The sequence below is a fragment of the Octopus sinensis genome, linkage group LG17 (genome assembly GCF_006345805.1).
Source record: "Octopus sinensis linkage group LG17, ASM634580v1, whole genome shotgun sequence".
Classification (NCBI taxonomy): Eukaryota; Metazoa; Mollusca; class Cephalopoda; order Octopoda; family Octopodidae; genus Octopus; species Octopus sinensis.
Genome location: NC_043013.1, coordinates 42825922 through 42851039, shown reverse-complemented (window position 1 = coordinate 42851039; position 25118 = coordinate 42825922). Strand labels below are relative to the sequence as shown.

Here is a 25118-nt window from a genome sequence, read left to right as displayed (position 1 = left end):
ACATATTCATTCCTGATATATGATTTCCACAAATGTACCCTGTTTATATTTCTAGCAACTCGTAGCAGTTGTCAACATTTTGTATGTAATGAAGAATTAAGTGTACCTATAACAAATCAAGTCCAGTGAATACATTATTTTCGATTATGGATCAGTTCACGCATTTGTTTACTTTAAAGACATATACATTCCATTTGCATCTGTTTTCCATGATACACACCTAACCACTACAACGGTTAAGGAGGGAGTTGGCCATACTCCGGCTGAACTGATCTATGGCACTGCACTCGTCTTACCTGGGCAGATGATCGACCCTGTTTCACCACAAGAGTTTCCCGACCTAGCAAAATACGGACATCTATGTTGCATTTGTCCCCTGCAGGCCTCAGACAACAGAACGTCACATCACAAGTCCAAAGGACATCAATACTTGGACGCATGTTTTCGCCAGAAATGATGGAATATCTTATCGACTTTGGCCACCATATTCCAGGCCCTACAAAGTAACCCACAAAGAACCAAAGTATTTCGTTCTTGATATTAAGGGAAAACTAAATACTGTCACTGTTGATCGCTTAAAAAAAAAAAGCATTCTTAGAACAGGATTTACTATCAATTCCAATCATTTCTCAAACTGACTCAACAACGTCAGCTTCAACCTTCGCAAACACCTCAGATTCTGCACAATGCCGGCACACCAAATCGGGAAGAACAGTTTGATGGCTCGCAAGGTATGTTCAAGTCTTTCGGGTAAGTACAAATTCTTCAGCTTCCCGTCATTTCAATTGAAATGTCCATATCAACGAGTAAAAAAAAATTGTTTTTTCATGGTTATGAAAAATTGCCCTTCACATAACCCACAAGACAGTAGCAGTTGCAGATCCCGAGCTGACGGAAGAAAAAAACCACACAACCCGACTAAATGACAAACGCATACACACACACAAAAGATGCGGTGTACTATCTCGGGATCTTTACCTTTTGATGGGCAACTCAATTAATTAATTTTCTTTAACTAAACACTTTGAAACTTTGGATACTGGTAGAATGTGTCATATAGAACATCTTTTACTCTTAGCGTTGTTGAGAAAAGTTTCTATTTTCGAAGTTATTTCGTGTTAAAGTTGTCGTATTTCGCTAGTCGGATAAACAAATAAATATTTGTAAATAACCTTCCTTCTTGGAGTTAATTCTTCGATGTTCACTGGTTACTCCGACGCGAGAACCTTGAAGCTACATTTAGTAGTGGGCTACCTCATATCGAATTGATATGGCACATCAAATCTAGCCTGCTACACCTTCCTCTGCTGCTCTTATTTCTTCCAACCAACAATAATTCGACCATATCTCTTCCTGCATTCAGGATAAATATTTCACTTCACCCTCTTTCAAATTATCGTCTTTGTCTGCAACTCTTCTAGGCTCCCACACTGTCCAAATGAAATAAACATCGAAGACGCTTTGCTCCCATACAGAAACTGGTAGGTGCTACTTAGGTTTTGCAAGAGTTTCTGAATGCATAGCAATGTAGGAAACCCTCCTTCATCATCAGCAGCTATCTCAGGGTCACAAGCATATCACCCTGTAGCGTGATGAGTAGCGGAAGAGACAGAAAATTCTCTGTTATATAGGCTAAGGTCAGTAATGTAAGTCAAACCTTAAACAAGGGACTGACCTTTTCTTGACCAGTACAGGTCCTAGCGGGTGGAGCGTTTCCTCATTAATCATCTAGTGTGGAGGATTTCCCGCTCGTTTTGATAAGCAACAAGCCGGTGGATTTGGTTTCAAATTTCAGGCAGGGTCAGGCTAGACCTCCACAAAGGTGTATTTAGAGATGTGTGAGTGGTCAGTATTTCATCAGTCTTCGGTTTTGAATTCCTCATCTGTGCCTTCATCTTACAATTGTCATTCTGTGTTTCTTTTGTGGTATTTCGGAATCCAGCCTGTTAACTGTTTCGTCCTTCATCCTCTAGACATGTCCAGCTGAATTCAATTTCATCGATTACCAAATGTAACAACAATTTCTTTTATTATTTGTCGATGTAAGGCAGCGAGCCACAGAATCGTCAGAGCCTCGGACAAAATGTTTAGGGGCATTTCTTTTGACTTCACTTTCTGAATTCAAATTCTGCTTTGTCTTTTTTTCCCATTTTTCTTTTCGTGGCTGATAAAATATGTACCACTAGCTTGATGGAATTGACTAACCTGCTCCTCTAAAACTACTGACCAAAGTTCGAAACTATTATTTGCCTATTTAGAACGTCACTAGTTCCTTTGGATTCTACTCATTTACGATATCATTTAGTTATGTTTTGTTCTCTGATACATTTAATTGCTTCATTGTCCTTTCGCCTTATTCCACATGGATTATATTGGTGGTCTTGCTTGTTAATTATTTGTTTACTACCCACAAAGGGTTAAACATAGAGGGGACAAACAAGGACAGACAAACGGATTAAGTCGGTTATATCGACCCCAGTGCGTAACTGGTACTTAATTTATCGACCCCGAAAGGATGAAAGGTAAAGTCGACCTCGGCGGAATTTGAACTCAGAACGTAATGCCAGACGAAATACGGCTACGCATTTCGCCCGGCGTGCTAACGTTTCTGCCAGCTTGCCGCCTTCTTGGTTGTTAAGTTGTTTTATAGATGGTGCATTCATTGTAAAACTCTGCTTTTTTTTTTTAATAATTGAACTTCCTCTCTTGAAGGTCTGAAAACTTAAAGTAATTCGTCGATTAATTTCCTATTTGTATTGTTGTAATTGACTAAAGTAATTTATTTTAAGGGCTATTTTAAAATTCTACTTTAAGTGGCAATTTTATTTCTCAGTTTCTTTCATTCCCCATTCCCAAATTTGCTTTTCAATTAGTTACCGTTGTAACTACCTAATTATTTCCCCTTTGTTAATTTGGTTGCTAGTGACCACTAGAGTGCGATGTCACATTGTTATTACAACATGTCAGCGCTTTAACACTGATTTAAGATTAATTCCTCTGTGTAATATATTCATATTTATTATGAAATGATGTTCTGTTACAACACTTCTAACGTCGATACACCCTGTGAATAAGCACACATCTCTTCGTAGCAAGTACTATTAATGAATATATGGCAACGGCCGATTATGTCTCTTCAACAGATAAAACAAAACACATTTCTAAGTAAGACAAACTTTTTACCAAATTTTTACCTCTTCGCACTTTTGGTAGATTTTAAAGCTTTGGGTTAAAACCAAAGGGGCCTTAAGTTTTGTAATATCGGAGTACAAAAATTAGAGGCGGTAATGGAAGCGAAACGTTTATATTTTTTATTGTAAGAAAGTCAACATTGAGGTAATCTTTACAAAGAAAACATTCTACGTACCCGAAGAGCTAAAGAATAAAACTGTATTTAAAATACAAAGATTTAGGGGGGAAAATGTTCGTAATAATTTGTCCGGTGCAGTTTTCCTTTCTTTGATAACATTTATTGCTGGGATTTAATGCAAAACATTCGGACTGTATTTCAAATTATGATTAAAAAAAAAAAAAATTCGAAAAACTGAAAATTCCCACGTGTAGAATACAAATTCGCAAAAAATTTCCTGAAAATTCTGAAAAGCAAAAAGTTATGAGGGAAAATATGACATGCTTAAATCAGAATTCCGCCATTTCAAAGTTTGAATTAGCCGCCTTTTTTCAGGTTGTGTAAACTCGACTTTCACCTCCCGCCACACTGCTATCCTCACGATACTCAAATATTTTGTGTTAGCTCTAGGTCAACCTTAATCAAATAGACTTTTGATCAAAGCATTCCAACCATAACTGTCCCGTCCTCTCGAATATTCTGTATCGTACTGGCAGAAACGTTAGCACGCCGGGCGAAATGCTTAGCGGTATTTCGTCTGTCGTTACGTTCTGAGTTCAAATTCCGCCGAGGTCGACTTTACCTTTCATCCTTTCGGGGTCGATAAATAAAGTACCAGTTTCGCACTGGGGTCGATGTAATCGACTTAATACCTATGTCTGTCCTTGTTTGTCCCATCTATGTTTAGCCCCTTGTGGGTAATAAAGAAATAGGTATCCTATAAATGTCCCGTCCTCTCGGATATTGTGTATCGTAGGGTATCCCATAAGTGTCCCGACCTCTCGGACATTGTGTATCGTAGGGTTTCCCATAACTGTCCCATCCTCTCGGGTATTGTGTATCGTAGGGTATCCCATAAATGACCCGTCCTCTCGGGTATTGTGTATCATAGGGTATCCCATAAGTGTCCCATCCTCTCGGATATTGTGTATCCCAGGGTGTAATTTGAGATGGTTTTGGCTGCCATTTCTAGCAGATTCAGGATCCACACAGAGACACTTGTCGACTCATCTTCTCTTTTGATGTCAACACGAAAATATAGGACAACGACTATGGTATGCGCAAAGAATAGCGTTGGCGAATCAGAAGGATGTCCCTGTGCAAACCTGAAATTGACTAGGTAAGATGAAAGCGTCGCATTTTTAAGGAGTCTCTGTTCCTGAAAAAGAAGATCGTCTAGATAACTGCTCGAAGAATGCGCTGCAGTTTCGAATCTGGTTGAAGTAGTCCGCAAAAGATCAATTATTATGCGCTTCATTATGGTCATTGATTGTGTTTAGTATTCAGGCCTAGCTCACCTGTCACGGGACAGTTCGTAGACTCAGTTTATTATCTCTTAGGTTTCATTATTGGAATTATTGCTGCTTTTAATGTCTTGGAATGCTTTGATCATAGGTGGTCTGCTACTGATTTTAATGTTTCTCTTATGGAAGTCTGTTCACAATATTCTTCCATACATTGGTGGCTTATAATAATACAAAATACAAGGCGGTGAGCTGGCAGGAACGTTAGCACGCCTGGCGAAATGCTTAGCGTATTTCATCTGTCTTTATGTTCTGAGTTCAAATTCCGCCGAGATCGACTTTGCCTTTCATCCTTTCGGGGGTTGATAAATTAAGTACCAGTTGTGTACTGAGGCCGAGCTAATCGACTGCCCCCCCTCCTTCAAAATTTCGTGCCTTGTACCTAGAGTAGGAAAAAAAAAGAAAGAAAATACAAATATGCTATCTATCCTGTATTCAATACATACATTACATAGAACACAATTAAATTCGATAACTATTAGGTTGGCAAGAAAGTAATTTCTGTTTTTTATTGTGAAATAGAAGTCATACAAAGAATGAACTTTAATCAATTATATATTTTCCATTTTGTTTGATGATCTTTTGCCATCTTTCTGGCAACTTCATGATTCCATTTTTTGTCCACAGATTGACTTCAGTTCTTGAATACATTTTACAGTATGTTGAAGGTAAAAAGGAAGAATTGGAGAGTCGGTCTATTGAAAACAAGAAATTATTTAAGAAAGCGTAAGTTTGGCAGTTTTGTTTCGAGTTAGGCCACCAGTTGTTCTATATTGAAGTAAGGGGAATGATATCCTCACTTGCTTTACTGTACTAATTTTTTCACAGCATTGTCTGCATAAGAGATCTCCATGCATCTGTCTATGTGGAAACATCATCATAATTGTTTCACATCCACTCTTCTGTGCTTGCATGGGCCAGATGGAGTTTGTTAGAGTGGATTTTCTACAGCCAGATGACCTTTCTGTTGCCAAACCTCCTTATTTTCAAGCATGACCATATCTCCACATGACCAGTCATATTTTCAGGGAAGATTGGAAACAGACAACACCTGCATGATGTGGCACTCATTTCAGCCATCACATGAAGTCAAAGCAAGGAGACAGTAACACACACACACACACACACATGACAGGCTTCTGTCAGTTTCCATCTGCTAAATCTACTCACAAGGCTTTGGTTGGTGCGGTGCCTACACTAAAAGACATTTTTCCATGCTGCCACGCACTGAGACTGAACCTGAAGCTATGTGGTTGGGAAGCAAGCTTCTTACCACACAGCTGTCTGCACCTGCATTTATCATTATTGTCTCACTCCAGGTCTACTCTGATAAAACAGGTCTGTGATGAAAAACATATCAGCCGCAACTGATTTATCCAACACGGAGGGGTGATATTTGACTTTATTGCAGCAGATTGAGCAGCTGCATAGAGACTGGCTTGTCTGTAGTTGTTATATTTCCAAAATGTGAGTTGAAGGAAACATAACTCATGTAGGCCAATGCCATAATTTAGATAATACGGATAGTTGATGACATACTGAATGGTGTACATGTACAAAAACGTTCTTAATATTTGAAGAAAGAAAAAAAAACAACAAAAACTAGCAGTAGAAACATATCCTGTAGTTTTCAGCTTGCCTCCTAACAGATCAAAATTTCCCCTGCTCATTGATTCTAGGATTCTATTTGCTTTCCTCAAGAAGCAATCGATCTCAATTGATTTAGAATTTTTTGCATACATCATTCAGTTATCACAATGTACTTATATTTGCTATTGCAGTGTTAGAGCTGAAATAGGACTATGGGGAAAGTACAAATAAAAATTAGAGGCCATGATGGAGCTCTGTAAATAGCAAAGCTTGTTAATGCCATTTTATTGACTGAAAAATTAACTGGAATGAAATAATTAATGCTATACGTGTATATCTTTTTATTTTTATATGAGAGTGAGTGTTCACTCATACTTCTGCAGAAAATGTTTTGTTTTGGTTACACACAAAATTTTCCCTACCTTGAGTTTCATAGCTGTGCGAGCTGCATAGTGACCTCATTAGTACTAGGGGATGAGAAAAAAAGCATGCAGTACACAAAGTGGTTGGCAATAGGAAGGGTGTCAGCCATGGAAACCTAACCAAAATAAACAATGCAGTCCTTAGGCCCATCAGATCCTATCAAACTGTTCAACCCATGCCAGCATGGAGCACGCATGTTAGATCATGATAATGATGACTGTGGAGTAGTTTATCTCTGAATGATTATGTATCCTATATGTTGTACATATCATAGGACAGAAGAGGTTTGACCTGTCTACTGTTGTGTCTATATGTGGTCAGTTGTGTTCTCATCTGTGATTTTTATCTGACACTCGTCATCGTTCTTATATTTTCATTTTTATATAGAATTTGGATGTAGTGCTTCAGTAAGTTGCTTGACAAACTGAACCAACAATCTTATTTGAATTGCTAGTTATACCATCTGATCGTGGCCATTGCCAGCCTCACCTGGCCCCCGTACTGGTGGCACGTAAAATGCACCATCCAATCGTGGCCGTTGCCAGCCTCGCCTGGCCCCCGTGCCAGTGGCACGTAAAAGGCACCCAATACACTCACGGAGTGGTTGGCGTTAGGAAGGGCATCCAGCCGTAGAAGCATTGCCAGGTCAGACTGGGCCTGGTGCAGCCTTCTGGTTTCACAGACCCCAGTTGAACTGTCCAACCCATGCCAGCATGGAAAGCGGACGCTAAATGATGATGATGATATTTGTAGTGACCCCTTGTAGTCAAGCAGGAAAGCAAAACGAAAAAGGGATCTAGTGAGAGGAATCTCCCTCGACCTTCTTGAAAATTCTCAGATATTCTAGAAGCTTTCAATTAACTTCTGGATGATGAGGAAGTCAGAGACTTCTGGTTCATCCCTTATATAAAGAGAACACAATTTTAATTTCACGCTCCCTTTGCCTGTCAGTTCTTAGGCGTAAAAAGCACGCACTACACTCTCGGAGTGGTTGGCGTGAAGAAGGGCATCCAGCTGTAGAAACTCTGCCAAATCTAGATTGGAGCCCGGTGCAGCCATTTGGTTCGCCAGCCCTCATTCAAAATCGTCCAACCCATGCTAGCATGGAAAGCGGACGTTAAACGATGGTGATGATGATGATTGGGACATGTAGTTGCAAAGTATGATCATGTAATACATTACAAGCCTTTTCTTTCAAACCATTCTTATACGTAAACGCATTACATCCAATAATAAATATGTTATGACTTACGAACATCTCACAAGTTCTTATTTTTCTTGTCGTTTTACATACAAGATGGTGACCCCGCTTTCTTGCATGCAATTGTAAAATTGTAGGTTGTCAAATACTGACATCACTACGTATTGTTATGTCATTCACTGTACACGTCGCTGTTTACTATAAATCATCATTAAAACGGCAGGTATCTAAGTCATAAAGGAGAATGTGAGGTGAAGAGAAACGAAACTATTGCTGATAAAAATGTTGTGGATAAAAACCAAACAAACAATGCTTTAGCACTTCCTGACCAAGGTAAGATATTTTTATTTTGTTATTGTTTTGGTTTGAAATAAAGAACTTGATTAGCTTAATAATCGTAACTTAATCCCGGGCAAGGCCGGGTTATACTGCTAGTTACTTATAAAATGCAGAGGGGTTTGCTACACTCTGAGATGCAATCGCTGTAGATATACTTCCTCCCTTTGCCAACAGTAGACTGAGTAACCTAATGTATCAACTCTGTGGGCATTGGCAGGAAATTACATGGGAGAATACTTGTTTTACTGCTGTCAGATGTAAGATATTTGTAAAGAAACATCACTTGGGGTAAACCACATCTCGCTGCACCAACAGGGATTCAAATAAACCTTACAAATAATAATAATATGTGTGTGTGTGTGTATATATATATATATATATACACACACACACATATCTGTGTATATGTATACATACATATGTATGGATATATGTGTCTACACACACACACATACTTGTATCTATCGAATTGTTTTCATTGCTATCATAAACTTGTAAAAAAAAAAATTTCTTACTCTCCAGTAACAAGCTTTGTTCAAAATGTCATGATTCTTGATTCTCTAGAAATCAAATTTACCCAAATTTATGTATGGTTGGCATTGAGCAGATTTTTTAAAAATCTCTTTTTTTTTTTTCATTGTAGCTGATGTCTGTTCTTTGACTGAAGAACAGTTGGCTGAAATTGAACTAATTGACCGGGTGCTCAAGAAGGCTGATATAACATGGAGAAAGGTTGGTAAAGAAGAGAGTGAGCTTTTGAAGGGGTCAGAAGATAGATATTTGGTCTGTTTTAGTGGTATATTGATTTCTGGCATCATAGACTGGTGACTCCTAAAACACCTGTAAGCTAGAAATTGTATTTTAATTTGTAGGCTATACAAGTCATTGAAACAAGGTACATATAACATGCATGTACCTTCTTTCCGAATGTCTCCTAAAAATGAATGACCTATATTTATATCTGATTTGATGTGTGCATTCATTTATATATCATTGGCCTGCTTTGTTTGCCTTGCAGTCTTAGAAAAAACACCACTAATCTGACATCATAGGCACAAATATACTTACACACAACCACACACGTACACACACATGCAAACAAGCACACATAAGTGTACTCAGTTATGTACACACAGATTCAACTATATGCACACAAATGCAAGTTTGCACTATCTCAGATACACAGGGGAAAATTCACACACACACACACAGGAAGTGCAAATAGGCACAGACACATATAAGTGTGACCAGTGCAAATTGACACAGTCTTAGATACATAGGTACAAATTCACGCACACAGGTAGAAGCACATGGAAGTGCACACACACACACACACATCAGGACAAACGGGAATACACACAAACACAGACATATGTAAACAGCGACAAACAAACAACAGTAAAGAACCAAGACTGTTCTTAGTGGTTACATAATTTTTCCTTCTCGTTTCTAGCATAAACCAATTTCTCAAAGCATAGAAGACAATGAATCTCTTTCTAAAGAATGGAAACAAATTCTTGACTCAGAAAAGATACAGACTGATACGACAAAAGTCAGTTCCAATACTGAAGACAGCCTGAAGAATTCAGATATTGGAGTAATCTCTGAAGCTGCTTTGATTCGAGTTCTCAAAGAAGTGGATATTCCAAAAGCCAAACCAGTGTCTTATAGAATTCCACAAAAGGCTGCTCCCAGAAAGAATCCTCAAATAGTAGTGAAAGCAAAGCAAGTATCAAACACGAAACCCTCTTCAGTGTCAAAGACATTGGTGAAGAAAGATAGCAAGTCTAAAAACATCGAGAAAGACCACTCAACAAAGATCTTAGATAAAGCTGAAAAGAATTGTCAAAATTCTCAGACTGATTTGATTCCTTGTTCCAAAGAACAGGTCACGGTTTCTTCAAAAGATCAAACAAGTAGAGGTAATGATGACCATCCCACAGTCAGGTAACACATATTAGATATTTATTTTTTATGATATTTGATATTTAATTATTGTTGTAACAGTGGAAATAGACAATACAATATATTGGTAGAGTTTGGATGTCTTGTGGTACAGTGCATCTACTTTGGTGTACACTAAACCACTATATTTTACTAAGCTATTTTTGTCATCTGAAACTATGGACAAGATCTTTTAATACTGTGCTACAAAAGAAGGTAATCTCAGCCCCTAATATACATTATATATATGTGTGTGTGGCCGATAACAGTGCCACCTTATTGGCACCCGTGCCAGTGAAATGTTGAAAGCACCATTCGAGCGAGATCATTGCCAGGGTCGCCAGACTGGCTCCTGTTCAGGTGACATGTAAAAAGCACCATTTGAGCGTGGTTGATGCCAGTACTGCCTGACTGGACTTTGTGCCTGCGGTATGTAAAAGCACCCATTACACTCTTGGAGTTGTTGGCATTAGGAAGGGCATCCAGCTGTAGAAACTTTGCCAGATCAGATTGGATGGTTTGACAAGAGCTGGCAAGCCAGAGAGCTGCATTAGACCCCATTGTCTGCTTTGGCAGGGTCTCTTTGGTTGGACGCCCTTTCTAATACCAACTGCTTTGGAGAGTATTCTGGGTGATTTTTATGTTGCCCCAGATCTAGTGGGGTTGCCAAATGACTTGCAGCAAGACCCCTTCACTGGGAGGTGGGGAGTGGTACTGAGGGAGGTGGCTTTGTATCAGTTGAGAGGTTAAAGTACAATAGAGAGGTAAAAATGGGTGTCTTACTATAAAGGAAATACTTGGTTATTCCAGTAGGAAAAGAAAGGAGAAATAGAGAGAGAATCATTTGACAGACAGAGTGAGAGAGTGTGAGAGAAATAGATGGTGTTGGAGATGTATTGGGAAACTACCCCCAGGGTACTGTGGAGGGAATATAAGTGGTACAGAGAAGAAAAGGGGGATGTTTCTTAAGAGTATGTAGGGAGATATTTAGAGATGGAGAAGATGTAACTGTAGCAAGTGATGGTGAAAGAAATTTGAGTGGCTGTGGGGTGGATGCAGGATTGACTATGCTGGCTCATCTGTTGAGAAATATTTTATCTATTTAATTGGTCAACACGTTTTTTTCTTGTATCTTCTATTTTGGGTTTTGTGTATGCTGGTTACTTTATGTTCACTCTGTGTGTGTGTTTGTATACTTATTTTTTGAGCCTCAGGAAGATAAAGGGCAAAATTGACTTCAGTGAGATTTGAACTCAAAACACAAATGCTCCAAATATTTTACATGACACTCTACTACTTACTTGTACTTGTGGTGGCATTCACCTAGAGTGGTTTCAGCTGGCTCCGAGCATAGGGTTCACCAACTTCCTCACAAATGCCGATCACATCTGACGGTCAACCCTAATGTACCAGTAAGCAAAGTAATGCTTTAACCTGCAGCCTAAAAATCCAGCTTGCAAATTTGTCAACTGCTCCACTGGGTGAGCAAGTGCATCGGACAGAACAGATGTCATAGCTGTGCATTCATTGTTGAGGTATAGAGTTCATGTTCAGGGTTTCAGTGGGAATACAGGTTCACTTAGGGTCCCCAGTCACATGCATACATACACACTGTGGGATAGTGTGATCTGTAACAGCTCATCTTGCTGTTGATTGCTGACTGAATCTTGAAGTTACAAGACGATGTGTGATTAATTCCAAACAATGTGAATAAATAAGCAATATATTTGACAAAGAAATCTGAATGCTAAAAGGTTGAAGTCTTACTCAGAATACTCTAACCCAGTATTTCTACCAATTCAATCCCCTTATAACAGATACAGAATATTTTGTATTCTTGTCAGCTATTTAACTGTGCTCTTGTGTCCACAGGTCCTGTTTTACAGTGCCGACAAATATCAAATCACTTTGGAAAGAAAAATATTCTTTAAGGCAGAAAATTCGGAAGCTGTCACAGAATTCCTCTCCTGCTGATTCCTTCTGCACTTTACTGGAAACGGAGGTAATTGTTTATTTTTATTTATTATATTTTTTGTCCCTTTTTTTCTATGAAACATCATCATCATCATCGTTTAACGTCCGCTTTCCATGCTAGCATGGGTTAGACGATTTGACGGAGGACTGGCGAGCCAGGTGGCTGTACCAGGCTCCAATCTTGATCATCAAGCTGTAGAAACTCTGCCAGATCAAGATTGGAGCCTAGTGCAGCCATTTGGCCTCCAGTCCTCTGTCAAATCGTCCAACCCATGCTAGCATGGAAAGCAGACTTTAAACGATGATGATGATGATGATTTTATTTGGACAGAAACTTTATGGAACAGAAGAGGAGTGAGGTAGGTGGTTATCTTAGACCTTGTTTCATTCATTGGACTTTGTGGGTATGCTGGAGCATCACCTTGAAGGGTTTTATTAGTTGAACATATTCCCCCTAGTACTTAATGCTTTTTGTTTAGTCTTGTGCTTCTTCAATCAGTCTGTTTTGCTGAACCACTGAATTATGGGGATGTAAACAAACCAACACCAGTTATCAAGCGATGGGGATGTGTGTGACAGGTACACACACACACCTACTTTACATGTCTATCTAACATATAAAACTTTGTAACTCCTATTACCAAATGAAACACTTGTAATGGTGAATAAATAGTATAAAAAAAATTTCCTGTTGATATATGTATGTATGTATATATATATATATATATATATATATATATATATATATGACCCGACAAATAACGTGAGTTCATGGCTGTTTCCTGCACAAGCTTCACATTGCAGCCCCAGCCCATCCAAAGTACATTGGATCGTAGGACAGCCTGCTGTGCTTACCTTGGATCATAGGGCAACCTGCTGTGCTTGAGGAGACCTATTGAGTCTAGTACATCAACATTAAAATAAAAATCAAATGGAAATTGTAGTTGTGATACCTGTGCTGGTGGCACGTAAAAAGCACCAACCGATTGTGGTCGTTGCCATCCTCCGGTGGCACGTAAAGAGCACCAACCGATTGTGGTCGTTGCCATCCTCCGGCGGCACGTAAAAAGCACCCACTACACTCATGGAGTGGTTGGCATTAGGAAGGGCATCCAGCTGTAGAAACATTGCCAGATCATACTGGAGCCTGGTGCAGCCTCCTGGCCTCTCAGACTCTGGTCGAACTGTCCAGCCTATGCTAGCATGGAAAGCAGACGTTAAATGATGGTGGGCCTTCACACAGTTTCCATCAACCAAATTCACTCACAAAAACATTTACCCAAGGTGCTCTGCAGTGGAAATGAACTAGAAACCACACTGTAGCTAAGTGGGCTTCTGAACCACACAGACCTGCTTGTGTCCATGTGAGAAATGTTGGAACATTGCTTTTAATACTGTGATGTTTAATTTTTAACCCTCCAACACATCTCTCTATATGTTCCGAGTTCAAATTCCACTTAGGTCAACTTTGCCTTTCATCCTTTTGGGGTTGATGAAATAAGGGGTCAATGTAATTGGCTAGCACCCTTCTCCCAAATATCAGGCCTTGTGCTTATAGTAGAAAGGATTGTTTTCCATTGATTTTTTTTTATCCAGAAGTCTGTGTTAGTGGCACGTCTTCATGTTGGTGCCACGTTAAAAGCACTTGGCACCTACTGTAAAGTGGTTGGCATTAGGAAGGGCATCCAGCTGTAGAAACCAAGCTAAATCAGGCTAGAACCTGGTGCAGCTCTCAGGCTTGCCAGCTCTTGTCAAACTGTCCAACCCATGCCAGCATGGAAAACGGACGTTAAAGGATGATGAAGTAGGAAGGATTTTGTTGAAGAAACATCTTTTATACCTGTTTTATACCTAGGTACACTATTTTTTCAATTGTTTATCTGTCAGTTGATTATCACTGAAGTTGTACAGTATTGTTCCTGATTTCTTTCATTGCAGATTGAGTCCTCTTTCCCGTGTGGCAAGCTTCAAGTTCAGTTACTTTCAAAACAGTATGATGACCTCAATAAACTACTGCAGACTCTGGACTATGTTTGTGTTTCCGGTATGTTCTGTTTGCCATTTCTTCAATTATCAACAGACAGCTCAGTGCATAGCAGCATATCTAATGTTTAGAATACATTCCCTTCCACCTTTGTGTCTCTCTCTCTCTTGTTCTCTTTTATGTGTGTGTGTATATATACATACATGCACATACACCTATATATATATATTTGAGAACAGATTTATATTTATAAAATAACAAGGATTTGGTCAGCCCAAGGCTATAGTAGAAGACACTTGGGACTCAACAGCCACCTCCACTCAGGAAACCCTCAACCATCATAAGTATATATACCTACATACATACCGTCCCACTCATGCCAGCATGGAAGGCAGACATTAAATAATGATGACTGCACACACATACACACATACATTATATATATATATATAATAACAATATAATAAATAAATAAAACATGCATACATACATACATATATGTACATACCTACATCTATATGTATATATACATGCATATATGAGTACAGAATACCACAAATAAACGTAGAACACCACAAGAAACGAAAACATAAAACCAAACAAAGAAACGGACTTTTTTTAACAACGAAAAAAACAGAGTACAAGACACACAACACAAGGAACATTCTCCTTCTTCAGCTGCCCCTGTTTCAACTCAATGCATGTTTCAAAGGTATATATTGTTGTATTTAGGAATGGTCATATATGTATGTATGTATATATTTACATAAGCATTATTTATGGGATAACCTAATATATTATTTTAGTAGGACGGCAAGCTGGCAGAAATGTTAGCATGCTAGGTGAAATGCTTAGTGGTATTTCGTATGCCTCTACAATCTGAGTTCAAATTCCGCTGAGGTTGGCTTTGCCTTTCATCCTTTCGGGGTTGATTAAGTTAGTACTAGTTACGCACTGGGGTTTATGTAATCAACTTATTCCCTTTGTCTGTTCTTGTTTGTCCCCTCTAAGTTTATCTCTCCCACCCCCGTTGGCAATAAATAAATAAATATATTATTTTACAAAATTATGATTTACTCATTCTTCCAGCTGATGCATCTTTAATCTATATGTTCTTCTTGCAGATATCTCTAGTCCTAAAGATATTTTGCGTGTGAAGGTATACATTACACACGTAATTGTAAAAACACTGGAGCTCAATCAACAGACAGAAAAACTTCTCAGAGAAGGTAAAGATCAGAAATTTCCTTTTTTTTTTCCCTGTACTTTTACTATTCACATAATTTACAGGTGAACACAGTTGTGTTGTCATTGTCATCATCATTGCCACTACCACCTCATCACATACATTGTTTTCTTTTCATGCCTGCATCAGTTTGCTGAATCTTCAATGCAGTCTCTCCCACTTATTATCTCCTTTCTGAGGTGCAAGAATCTGTGATCAGTTTTCACCACTTTTGCCTCTGTCTTCCTTTTTTTGCAGATTCCTTCACTTGAATCTCTTCATGCTTCTTTATTCAACTGTCCTTTTTTCATATACTTCATGTGTTTATAGCAAGATGTTTTGCTCTCTTGTACGCTACATCTGATTCCTCTTGTATCCAGTTTTTGTCTTACTGTTTTGTATATACTAACATGATGTCCTAAAACCAAGATGCCACGTAAAAAGCACCCAGTACACTCTGTAAAGTAGGTCACGTTGGGAAGGGCATCCAGCTGTAGAAACTAAGCTAAAACAGACTATGGAACCTAGTGTGGCCCCTGGCCTTGCAGGTTCCTGTCAAGCCATCCAACCCATGCCAGCATGGGTTAAATGATGATGAAAATAACATTACATATCTAGCATGATGTCTTCACTTCACTTCATTTCTTTTAAGCCTTTTACATCCTCTGCCTTTAATGCTTATGTTTTGCTACCTTGCTACCAGCAATTCTTCTAGTTTTCTCAGCAACCACCAGACTACAGAGTATAGTGAATGCTGGGGCTGGGTATAGGAGCTTACTCATTTCTTAGAACTTCTATCATTATCTCATTAGCAAGAGGGTAATGATAGTACTTCCATAAAACTTAACTGCAGCTTCACTAAGCTGATTCTCTTCTTAATCAGTTGGACTACAGCTCTGAGTACTTTTCATAAACTTGTCCATCAATTAGTAGATGCCTTTCTCTAAAGCATTTTTTTACCCTTGTAGCAGCTGATACTGCTATCCCTGTCATTATGACATCTTTCTGTACTAACTGATTGACTTTCAGAGTATCAAGCATGTGTTCTACATTGCTGGTTATTTTCAGTATCTTTATGACTATCTCTGATCTTCCAGCTGCTTTCCCTACTTACATATTCTTTTATTCTTTTACTTGTTTCAGTCATTTGACTGTGGCCATGCTGGAGCACTGCCTTTAATCGAGCAACTCGACCCCGGGACTTATTCTTTGTAAGCCCAGTACTTATTCTATCGGTCTCTTTTGCCGAACCGCTAAGTGACGGGGACATAAACACACCAGCATCGGTTGTCAAGCGATGTTGGGGGGACAAACACACACACGCATATATATATATAGGACGGGTTTCCGTCTACCAAATCCACTCATAAGGCTTTGGTCAGCCCGAGGCTATAGTAGCAGACACTTGCCCAAGGTGCCACGCAGTGGGACTGAACCCGGAACCATGTGGTTGGTAAACAAGCTACTTACCACACAGCCACTCCTGCGTAGTGTTTAATTATATTTTGAACTGCACAGCTGTCAACTTAAATAGTTGGCTCCTCTGTTGGATCTGCTTGGGGTAGTCCTTCTCTTGTCCCATACATACATACATACATACTTATTCAACAACCTCTTATTGTTATTTTCCCATATCATTTTCCTCTTGGCTTCGGTGTGGGCCAGTGTGCTGCTCTCATTCCATACAATTTTTCCTTAATAATGGCTTCATTTGTATGAACATACTACTTTGCATTCCTGACTACTTCCTGCATCTGATCCTCTCTTGCTTTCAGGTTCTCTCCATTACTACATATGCCTGAATTTTACTTTTCCATCTTTACTTGTTCTTTGTGTTTGAGGAGGCTAGCTAAGGCTACCTTCCAGCTTACCTGTTGTTCACAGCATTCTCCTCATTTTGACTCGAGTATCTCTATAATTTCTTCAGATATACTTTTCATCATACCTAAGTCCTGAAGCTTTGTAGATGACAGGAAAAAATGAGTTTCTAATGATGTGTGGGTTGTTTGATGTCCATTTCTAGCGTGGCGGGCGAAATGCTTAGCGGTATTTCGTCTGTCGTTACGTTCTGAGTTCAAATTCTGCCAAGGTCGACTTTGCCTTTCATCCTTTCGGGATTGATAAATAAAGTACCAGTTTCGCACTGGGGTCGATGTAATCGACTTGATCCCTTTGTCTGTCCTTGTTTGTCCCCTCTATGTTTAACCCCTTGTGGGCAATAAAGAAATATATATTGTAAAGTTAAACCATTTGTGGTAGTGGTGGTGGTGGTGGGTTCTTCTTGCTTGTAAGCCAGCTGTTTCCATCTGGACTCCTCACTACCATTCACAGCACTAAGATGGTAAGTGTTAGTCCATTTAACCCTTTAGCATTCAAACTGGCCAAATCTGGCCCCTCACAACAACCCTACAATATCATTCTAAAAATTAACTGTTAGCTCATCAAAATCTCAAAGCTTGATTTATTCAAAACAACATGAATGAATAAGCTTACTTTTAATGAAACGATTTGAATGTTAAAGGATTAAGGCTTCTTTTCAGTTTCTGTCAAGTGAATCCACTCACAAGGCTTTGGTTGGTTCAGAACTGCAGTAGAAGATGCTCGCCCAAGGTGCCACGCAGTGGGACTGAACCTCAAAGCATGTGATTTGGAAGCAAACTTCTTACCACATAGCCATGTGTGCACCTATATATGTATAGGCCTGTATTAAAAAAAAACCTTTTCTTTGTAAAGAAGTTTTTTTTTGTAGGGATATGTTATCTGAGTGGGTACCAGTTTTACGCTATTATCGATTGATGATTCTGGGTATTATTCATGTGTTTATGTACTAATGTTCTTGGTTGGTTTGTTTTATCATTTTAGTACTTTCCACTTCCAAAAGTCCAGTTGTCTCTATGGAGACTTCATTCTTTTCTATTAATTATATATATATATATATGTATTACAGAGATGTACTTGCATAGCAAGTGACTTGATATGAGATTGTGAAACAAAAACAATTGCCGCACAGAAGGTGTTTATAAGCCATTTAAAAACATGCACTTTCCAATGATTTACTTGTATGAACTTTTTTGTTGAATCAATAATCTTTACTGTTGAAATTCCCATCTTACTATCACTCACTTAAACGTGAGCCATTCATTCATTCATCAATGTATTTTACAACCAACAGCTCAGTATTCTCAGCAAGCACAAGGTAATACACCTGCCAAGATGCAACACAAATCATTTATTTCCAAATCAGAAATTCCTTTTGAGGTTTGGCTTCCACCTTATCTTTACCAATGTGAGTCACTTTTACTTATTTTGCTTTTTATTTTTTGCTTTCTTCCTCCCTCTCCTCCTCCTTCATCCTTTCAGGGTCAATAAAAGTAAATACCAGCTGAGTAATCGACTAACCCCATCCTCACAAAATTTCAGGCCTTGTGCTCAAAGCAGAGAAGATTATTATTATTATTATTATTATTAGTGGCATTTCTTCCTGCTCTTTAGGTTTTGAGTTCAAATTCTGCTGAGGTTGACTTTACCTTTCATCTTTTTGGGAGTTGATAATATAAGTATCGTGAAACGAGGGGATTACTTTGAACAGTTTTAGACTTCTTATTGCAATAATTTCATAACCTTTTTTTTCAATCTTAACTAAATTTGACTATGTTAGGGGAACTAATTAGGTAAACTGATATATGGAATAAAAATAAATTGCAGTCAATATTTGATTACTTGGACAAGTGAGACCATAACCCGTGGCCTCTACCTGGAACGTAGCCAGCCCACTTATGCATACCTTTCCTTCTTGTGACACAAACCCTACTTGTGAAGACCTGTTGAGGCAAGTGAAAATCAAAATCGAAATCGATCAACATCAATGGAAATTGTAGCTGTGATACCAGTGCCGGTGGCACGTAAGAGAACCAACCGAACGTGGCCGTTGCGAGCACCGCCCCGACTGGCCTGCGTGCCGGTGGCATGTAAAAAGTACCATCCGATTGTGGCTGTTGCCAGCCTCGTGGCTGTTCCCAGACCCCAGTTGAACCGTCCAACCCATGCTAGCATGGGAAATGGACATTAAACAATGATGATGATGAATTGTTGCTGTTCAAAGTAACTGCTGATTTGGGGTTACTTTGAACAGTAATGTTTTTTTTACTTATGTTCAAAAGTCGAACAGTTTTCCATCAACTGTAAGAGTTGCTTTTAAGTGCTGGACATACGAGGATACTTCTGTAGCACTTAAACATGCTCTGGATCTTTTGATATTTTGGCACAGGCGTGATAATAATTGGGATTTGTTTCGCTTTAAAAATGAATTAACCCATTTAGCTGAAGGAAAATTGTTTTTAAATTGTGTTACTGTGCGACCTTGAGCTGTGATATAAAGAGGAAACAAAATATATTTTGTTCTAAGTTACCCCCCCATGTTCAAAATAACCTGTTTCACGGTGCCAGTTAAATACTGGGGTTGATGTAATCGACTAACCCTTAATGTTGCTTTCCTTGTGTCAAATTTCAAAAGAATTATTATTATATAGGCGTAGGAGTGGCTGTGTGGTAAGTTGCTTGCTAATGAACCACATAGTTCCGGGTTCAGTCCCACTGCGTGGCACCTTGGGCAAGTGTCTTCTACTATAACCTCGGGCCAACCAAAGCCTTGTGTGTGGATTTGGTAGACAAAAACTGAAAGAAGCCCGTCATATATTTGCGCGCGTGTGTGTGTGTGTGTGTGTGTATATATGTATGTGTGTTTGTGTATGTGTTTGTATTTGTCCCACCCCCATCGCTTGACAACCGATGCTGGTGTGTTTACGTCCCTGTAGCTTAGCGGTTTGGCAAAGGAGACCAAAGAATAAGTCCTGGTGTCGATTTGCTTGACTAAAGGCAGTGCTCCAGCATGGCCGCAGTCAAATGACTGAAACAAGTAAAAGGGTAAATTTAGGCAATTAGCTAGCAGAATCATTAGTGTAGTGGACTAAATGCTTAACAGTATTTCTTCTGACTTTTTACATTCTATGTTCAAATATTACCAAAGCTGTCTTTTTGGGTTTGATAAAATAAATGTCAGTTGAGCTTGTGGGGTTGATGTTTTTGAGTTCTCCCTCTCTTAAAATTGCCAAGCATGCGCCAAAATTTGAAACTTATTATTGTTATGTTTATCACAGCATCTGAAGAAAATTGGAAGAAACTGTCTCTGAATCTCTGCTATTCAAGTGTCACAGAACTAAACAAGTATTGGCAACTGACCCATCAGCTACAGCTAAAAATATTGTCCGGTCATCTTTTGGAGTTGTTTGCTAATAGCTTGATGTCTCTGCTGACATCATCTGACATACCAAAAAGGTAATGAGTTTGGTTTCTTAATATTTTAGTTAACCTCATTTTGTCATTGAGAGATTATTTTGCTCTTTGTTATGTATCTTTGTTTCTGTGCATGCCTCACAAGAATGCATGGTGTATTTATGTGTATATGTATGTATTGGGTCATCTCATAAATAATGTAAGGAGAATGGGATAAGCTACCGGCATCAACTTGCTATAAAAGCAGATAGTGATTTTACCTTGTACTTATTCTTAGGGCAAGCTTTGAAGAGTGCAATTCAATTTTAACAGTTATTTTTCCAGTGGAAGTGACAAAGGAGCATATTTGGCATATTTTGTTTTATGAGTTCAATAAAGGCAATGCATGGAAAGTGTGAGGAATACTAATGCAGTAAATGGGGATTGGACAACAAGCATAAGCCAGTGTCAACGGTTGTTCCAGAAATTCCAAGCTGGAAATGACATCCTAGAAGACAAACCTTATCCTGGAAGATCTGTAGAACTTCACAAGGATGTTGAGGAACTAGCAAAGAAGCTTGGATTTGGTCATTCAACCATTTATTGACACCTGTGTGCCATTGGAAAAGCCAGCAAATCAGGTCAATAGGTTCCTCACAAACTTTCCAAGTAATCGTGCGACCACATACAGCGAGGATGATAGTCCAAAGTCTGGAGTAGTTTGAATGGGAAACGTGCCTCCACCTGTTATATTCACTGGACATTGCCCCATCTGCTTATCATTTAATCTGCAGTCTTCAAAATTATTTGGATGGAAAAAATATCAATTCTGTAATCGAGGACAGAACAGCACTGGGGGAATATTTTCATCACAGACAAGTAAATTTTGGAAATGGGGCCTTGCAAGTCTACCAGATAGATGGAAGAACATTGTAGAAAATGAAAGAGACATGATGCAATTTTACTCTCTCTTTTACTCTTTTACTTGTTTCAGTCAAATCGACCCCAGTACTTATTCTTTGTTAGCCTAGTACTTATTCTATCGGTCTCTTTTGCCGAACTGCTAAGTTACGGGGACATAACACACCAGCATCGGTTGTCAAGCGATGTTGAGGGGGACAGACAGACACACATACATATACATATATACGACAGGCTTCTTTCAGTTTCCGTCTACCAAATCCACTCACAAGGCTTTTTTAACCCGAGGCTATAGTAGAAAACACTTGCCCAAGGTACCACGCAGTGGGACTGAACCCAGAACCATGTGGTTTGTAAGCAAGCTACTTACCACACAGCTACTCCTACGCCTCGAGAGTATATTTTAGATTAAAAAAGGAACTTTATCTTAATTTTGTAAAAATAATATAAGTATAAAAAAGCCACGTTATTTATCAGATAACCCAATATTTATATGGTTATGTATTTGCATGAATGAGACAATTGCATGTTTGAGTTTTCTTATAATATTTTCATGTTAACCATGAGGTTTCCATGCAGCTTGCAAGACTATGGACCTTGAGAAGGATGGAAGAATTTCATACCAGGTTAATATGGAATAGAGAAGGGTGAAGTGCAAGAGAAAAGGGCTGGAGCAGAGTAGGTTTCTTGCTGAAGAGCTACATGCCTACTTGTTTTATAAGTGAGTGTTTGGGTGGTGGAGGCTGAAAAGTGATATAATTGGTAATGAAATGTTAGAGTAAACCGTCAAGGTATATTAGTGTGTAGGAATGAGTGGTGATTATCTGATAGTGTAGAGCAGCAAAATAGAAAATGATGATACAGTGAACTGGAGAAATGACATGCTGTTGAGTAGGTTGCAGGAGTGGATTTGGGAAGAGAGAGAGAGTTGGGGGCAGGAGCAGTGTATGAAAAAGTGTGGGGTGGAGGAGAGATAATCTGATAGAACTTTCGTCTCTGTAGAGCCCTGACAAAGATAAGAGAAATAGCAATAATACACTGATGTGTTAAATCAATTTACTGTATGAGCTGGCAGAAATGTTAGCACGCCGGGTGAAATGCTTAGCGGCATTTCGTCTGCCGTTACGTTCTGAGTTCAAATTCCGCCGACATCGACTTTGCCTTTCATCCTTTGGGGTCAATAAATTAACTACCAGTTACACACTGGGGTTGATGTAATCGACTTAATCCGTTTGTCTGTCCTTGTTTGTCCCCTCTATGTTAAGCCCTTTGTGGGCAATAAAGAAATAAGAGAGAGAGCTGATGTTTTGGGATAGGATAGTGATTTAAAAACTTTCCTTTCAAGGAAAAGGGCAGGCCTGAAGCATTAGAGATCTCTTCTCTGCATGACATGCAAACATCCAACCTAATCAGTTTTTGATGGTGCAGACTATCACCATCTGTTTTTATTATATGTTAATTGCCAAAAGTATCTTGTTCTTTATATGACTTTGTGCTGAAGACAGAAATTATTTTATTTATTTTTTCTGTGTTTTTTTTTCTTTTAGTGACAAAGTGATTATCTTCCGAGTACTTCAAGGTATTTTGTGGCACAATGGAGAGCAGTTTCCCATATTACTTAAACCCAGAAGTTCCACTAGTTAACAGTTGTCACCTACCAATTGCTCTTCTGGAAGAGCAATGAATTATATCCAAACTTGGGAGAAAAGCTCTTTGGAGTAAGTCAACTTTTACTCACATCTGATGGAAATGAAGAAGAAAACTTCAGAGTAGAAGACTTGAGTATGGCTTTTCATAAAATGATAGCACAATTGATGAAAAACATTAGTGTGACTGACTTTTCATGAATTCTATCACTTAAGTGTGGTTTTCTGGTGGAGGGAAGGGTCACCCATATTTAACTTGCTGTTAATAGGACATGTAGCTTTCTATGAACAGGAAGATGTGTGTGATTTTTCATTAACAAGGGAAAATCCCTGATTCAGAGAGATCTCTATCAATAGCAGTGGAAGGTAAGGTGAGCATTCCTGTGTATTTATGTTGGTATTTTGACTGTGGTGAGTGCTGAAGATATTGCTGAGAGGTTTTCTTTTGGTGTGGGTTTTGTATCAGGGCTTGTTGGTCTTGGTAGTGGTGATGATGCTGCTACTTCTGTATTTGTTGCTTTGGGTTTTGCTGTTGTGTTTGAGGTGTTGGCATTGAAGGCGCTTCTTCCTTTCGATCTTTGTTCTGGGAAGAAAACCCTTTAAATGCTTAAAGGTACCACATAATGTACAAATTTGATGTATTTTCATGTATGTGAATTAAGAAATAATGAAATTGTCAAAAGATGAGAAGTGAAAAATCTTGCGTAAATGTAGGACACAGCTTTTGGCTACAACAAGAATAATCTCTATAGAGAGCTGAATGCCGGGCTTTCTGTAAGCTGACTAAAAAATTCTAGAACATTCCATAAAACCTTTACATGTGAAAATTAAGCTTTGCTTTTTTGTCTGTCAAAAACTGGCATCAAAGATTGGCTATCAAATATAATTGGTTGGTATTATAATAGAGTCCAGGGATATAGTCAAAATTAATTCCACTTGACATTATCAAATATTGTAATATTGATCACTAATGGTAATTATTTCTGGTCAACATTATCAAATATAATAATATTATTCACCAACAGTTTTGACTTTTAAACTTACAACATTCCAGGTTTGAATTCAAGGAAGTTCTCTCTGCTACTGTATTGGTATGAATTCTTCCTAGAAGCATGTATTTGTGTCTCTTTTCTTAGTTTCCTCTTCCTTAAGGCATAAGGCTACAACCATTTAATGACCTTCCTCTCTTCACATTCCATATCAAAGCACTAACATCTTTCAAACACTTCTTGGCCTTTATCAGGACTGGATTGTCTACTTTTAAGGTTTTTTTTTAATATATAAACTAGCAGTATCGCCCGACGTTGCTCGGGTTTGTAAGGGAAATAACTATATAAGCATTTTTAGAGATGTAAAGTATAATAGCCATCTCAATATGGCTAACCACAAAGGGACGTGTTACTGTAGCTTTTTACGTTCTGAGATTTAATAATACATTTTTAGAGAGTTACTTCCCTTATATAATAGCAAAAAATGCATTAAAAATGGGAAAAAATTATGGTAATTTTTTTAAAAATCGTAGACTCATCGTAGACGCGCGCTAATACCCAGAAGGGCTCGATATGAATCACGACTATAAGATACCCGCTTTTGGTTACACTGCACCGCAAAATGTGGGAGTAGTTAGGAATCTAAATCGTAGGAGACAGACACACAACTTCACTTTTATATATAAGGATTATATAGATTTTTAAAAAATTTATTTATAAATTAGGGTTTCCTCTGAATCTTTACTTTCTCTCCTGGTAGAAAATTTGAACTTACCAAATTATGTCTCTTCTTATTGAAATGACTGATGATGGTACCCACCATTCTATGTGCTATTGTTGTATGATTTGTAACAGATGTGTTCTTGTTGTTGTTGCTGTTCTTCAATTTGTTCATATTGTTGTTATTATTATCACTGCTATTAAGGTGGTGAACTGGCAGAATTGTTAGCATGCTGGA

General features: G+C 38.5%; 1 protein-coding gene across 2 annotated transcripts; it reads left to right on the top strand.

The window, feature by feature from the left end:
• Nucleotides 1–242: 242 nt before the first annotated feature.
• LOC115220739 lies at nt 243–24449 on the top strand. 2 transcript variants are annotated; one of them, XM_036510514.1, is made up of 11 exons: nt 243–750; nt 5281–5379; nt 8091–8200; nt 8850–8938; nt 9660–10153; nt 12023–12152; nt 14063–14168; nt 15233–15337; nt 18506–18619; nt 20490–20667; nt 23073–24449. In XM_036510514.1, exons 1-11 carry the CDS (start codon nt 734–736, stop codon nt 23167–23169), a joined length of 1539 nt encoding a protein of 512 aa, XP_036366407.1. In that variant the 5' UTR covers nt 243–733; the 3' UTR covers nt 23170–24449. The 2 variants fall into 2 exon arrangements, with proteins under 2 accessions (XP_036366407.1, XP_036366406.1); XM_036510513.1 differs by lacking the exon at nt 243–750 and adding an exon at nt 2652–3165.
• Nucleotides 24450–25118: the final 669 nt, after the last annotated feature.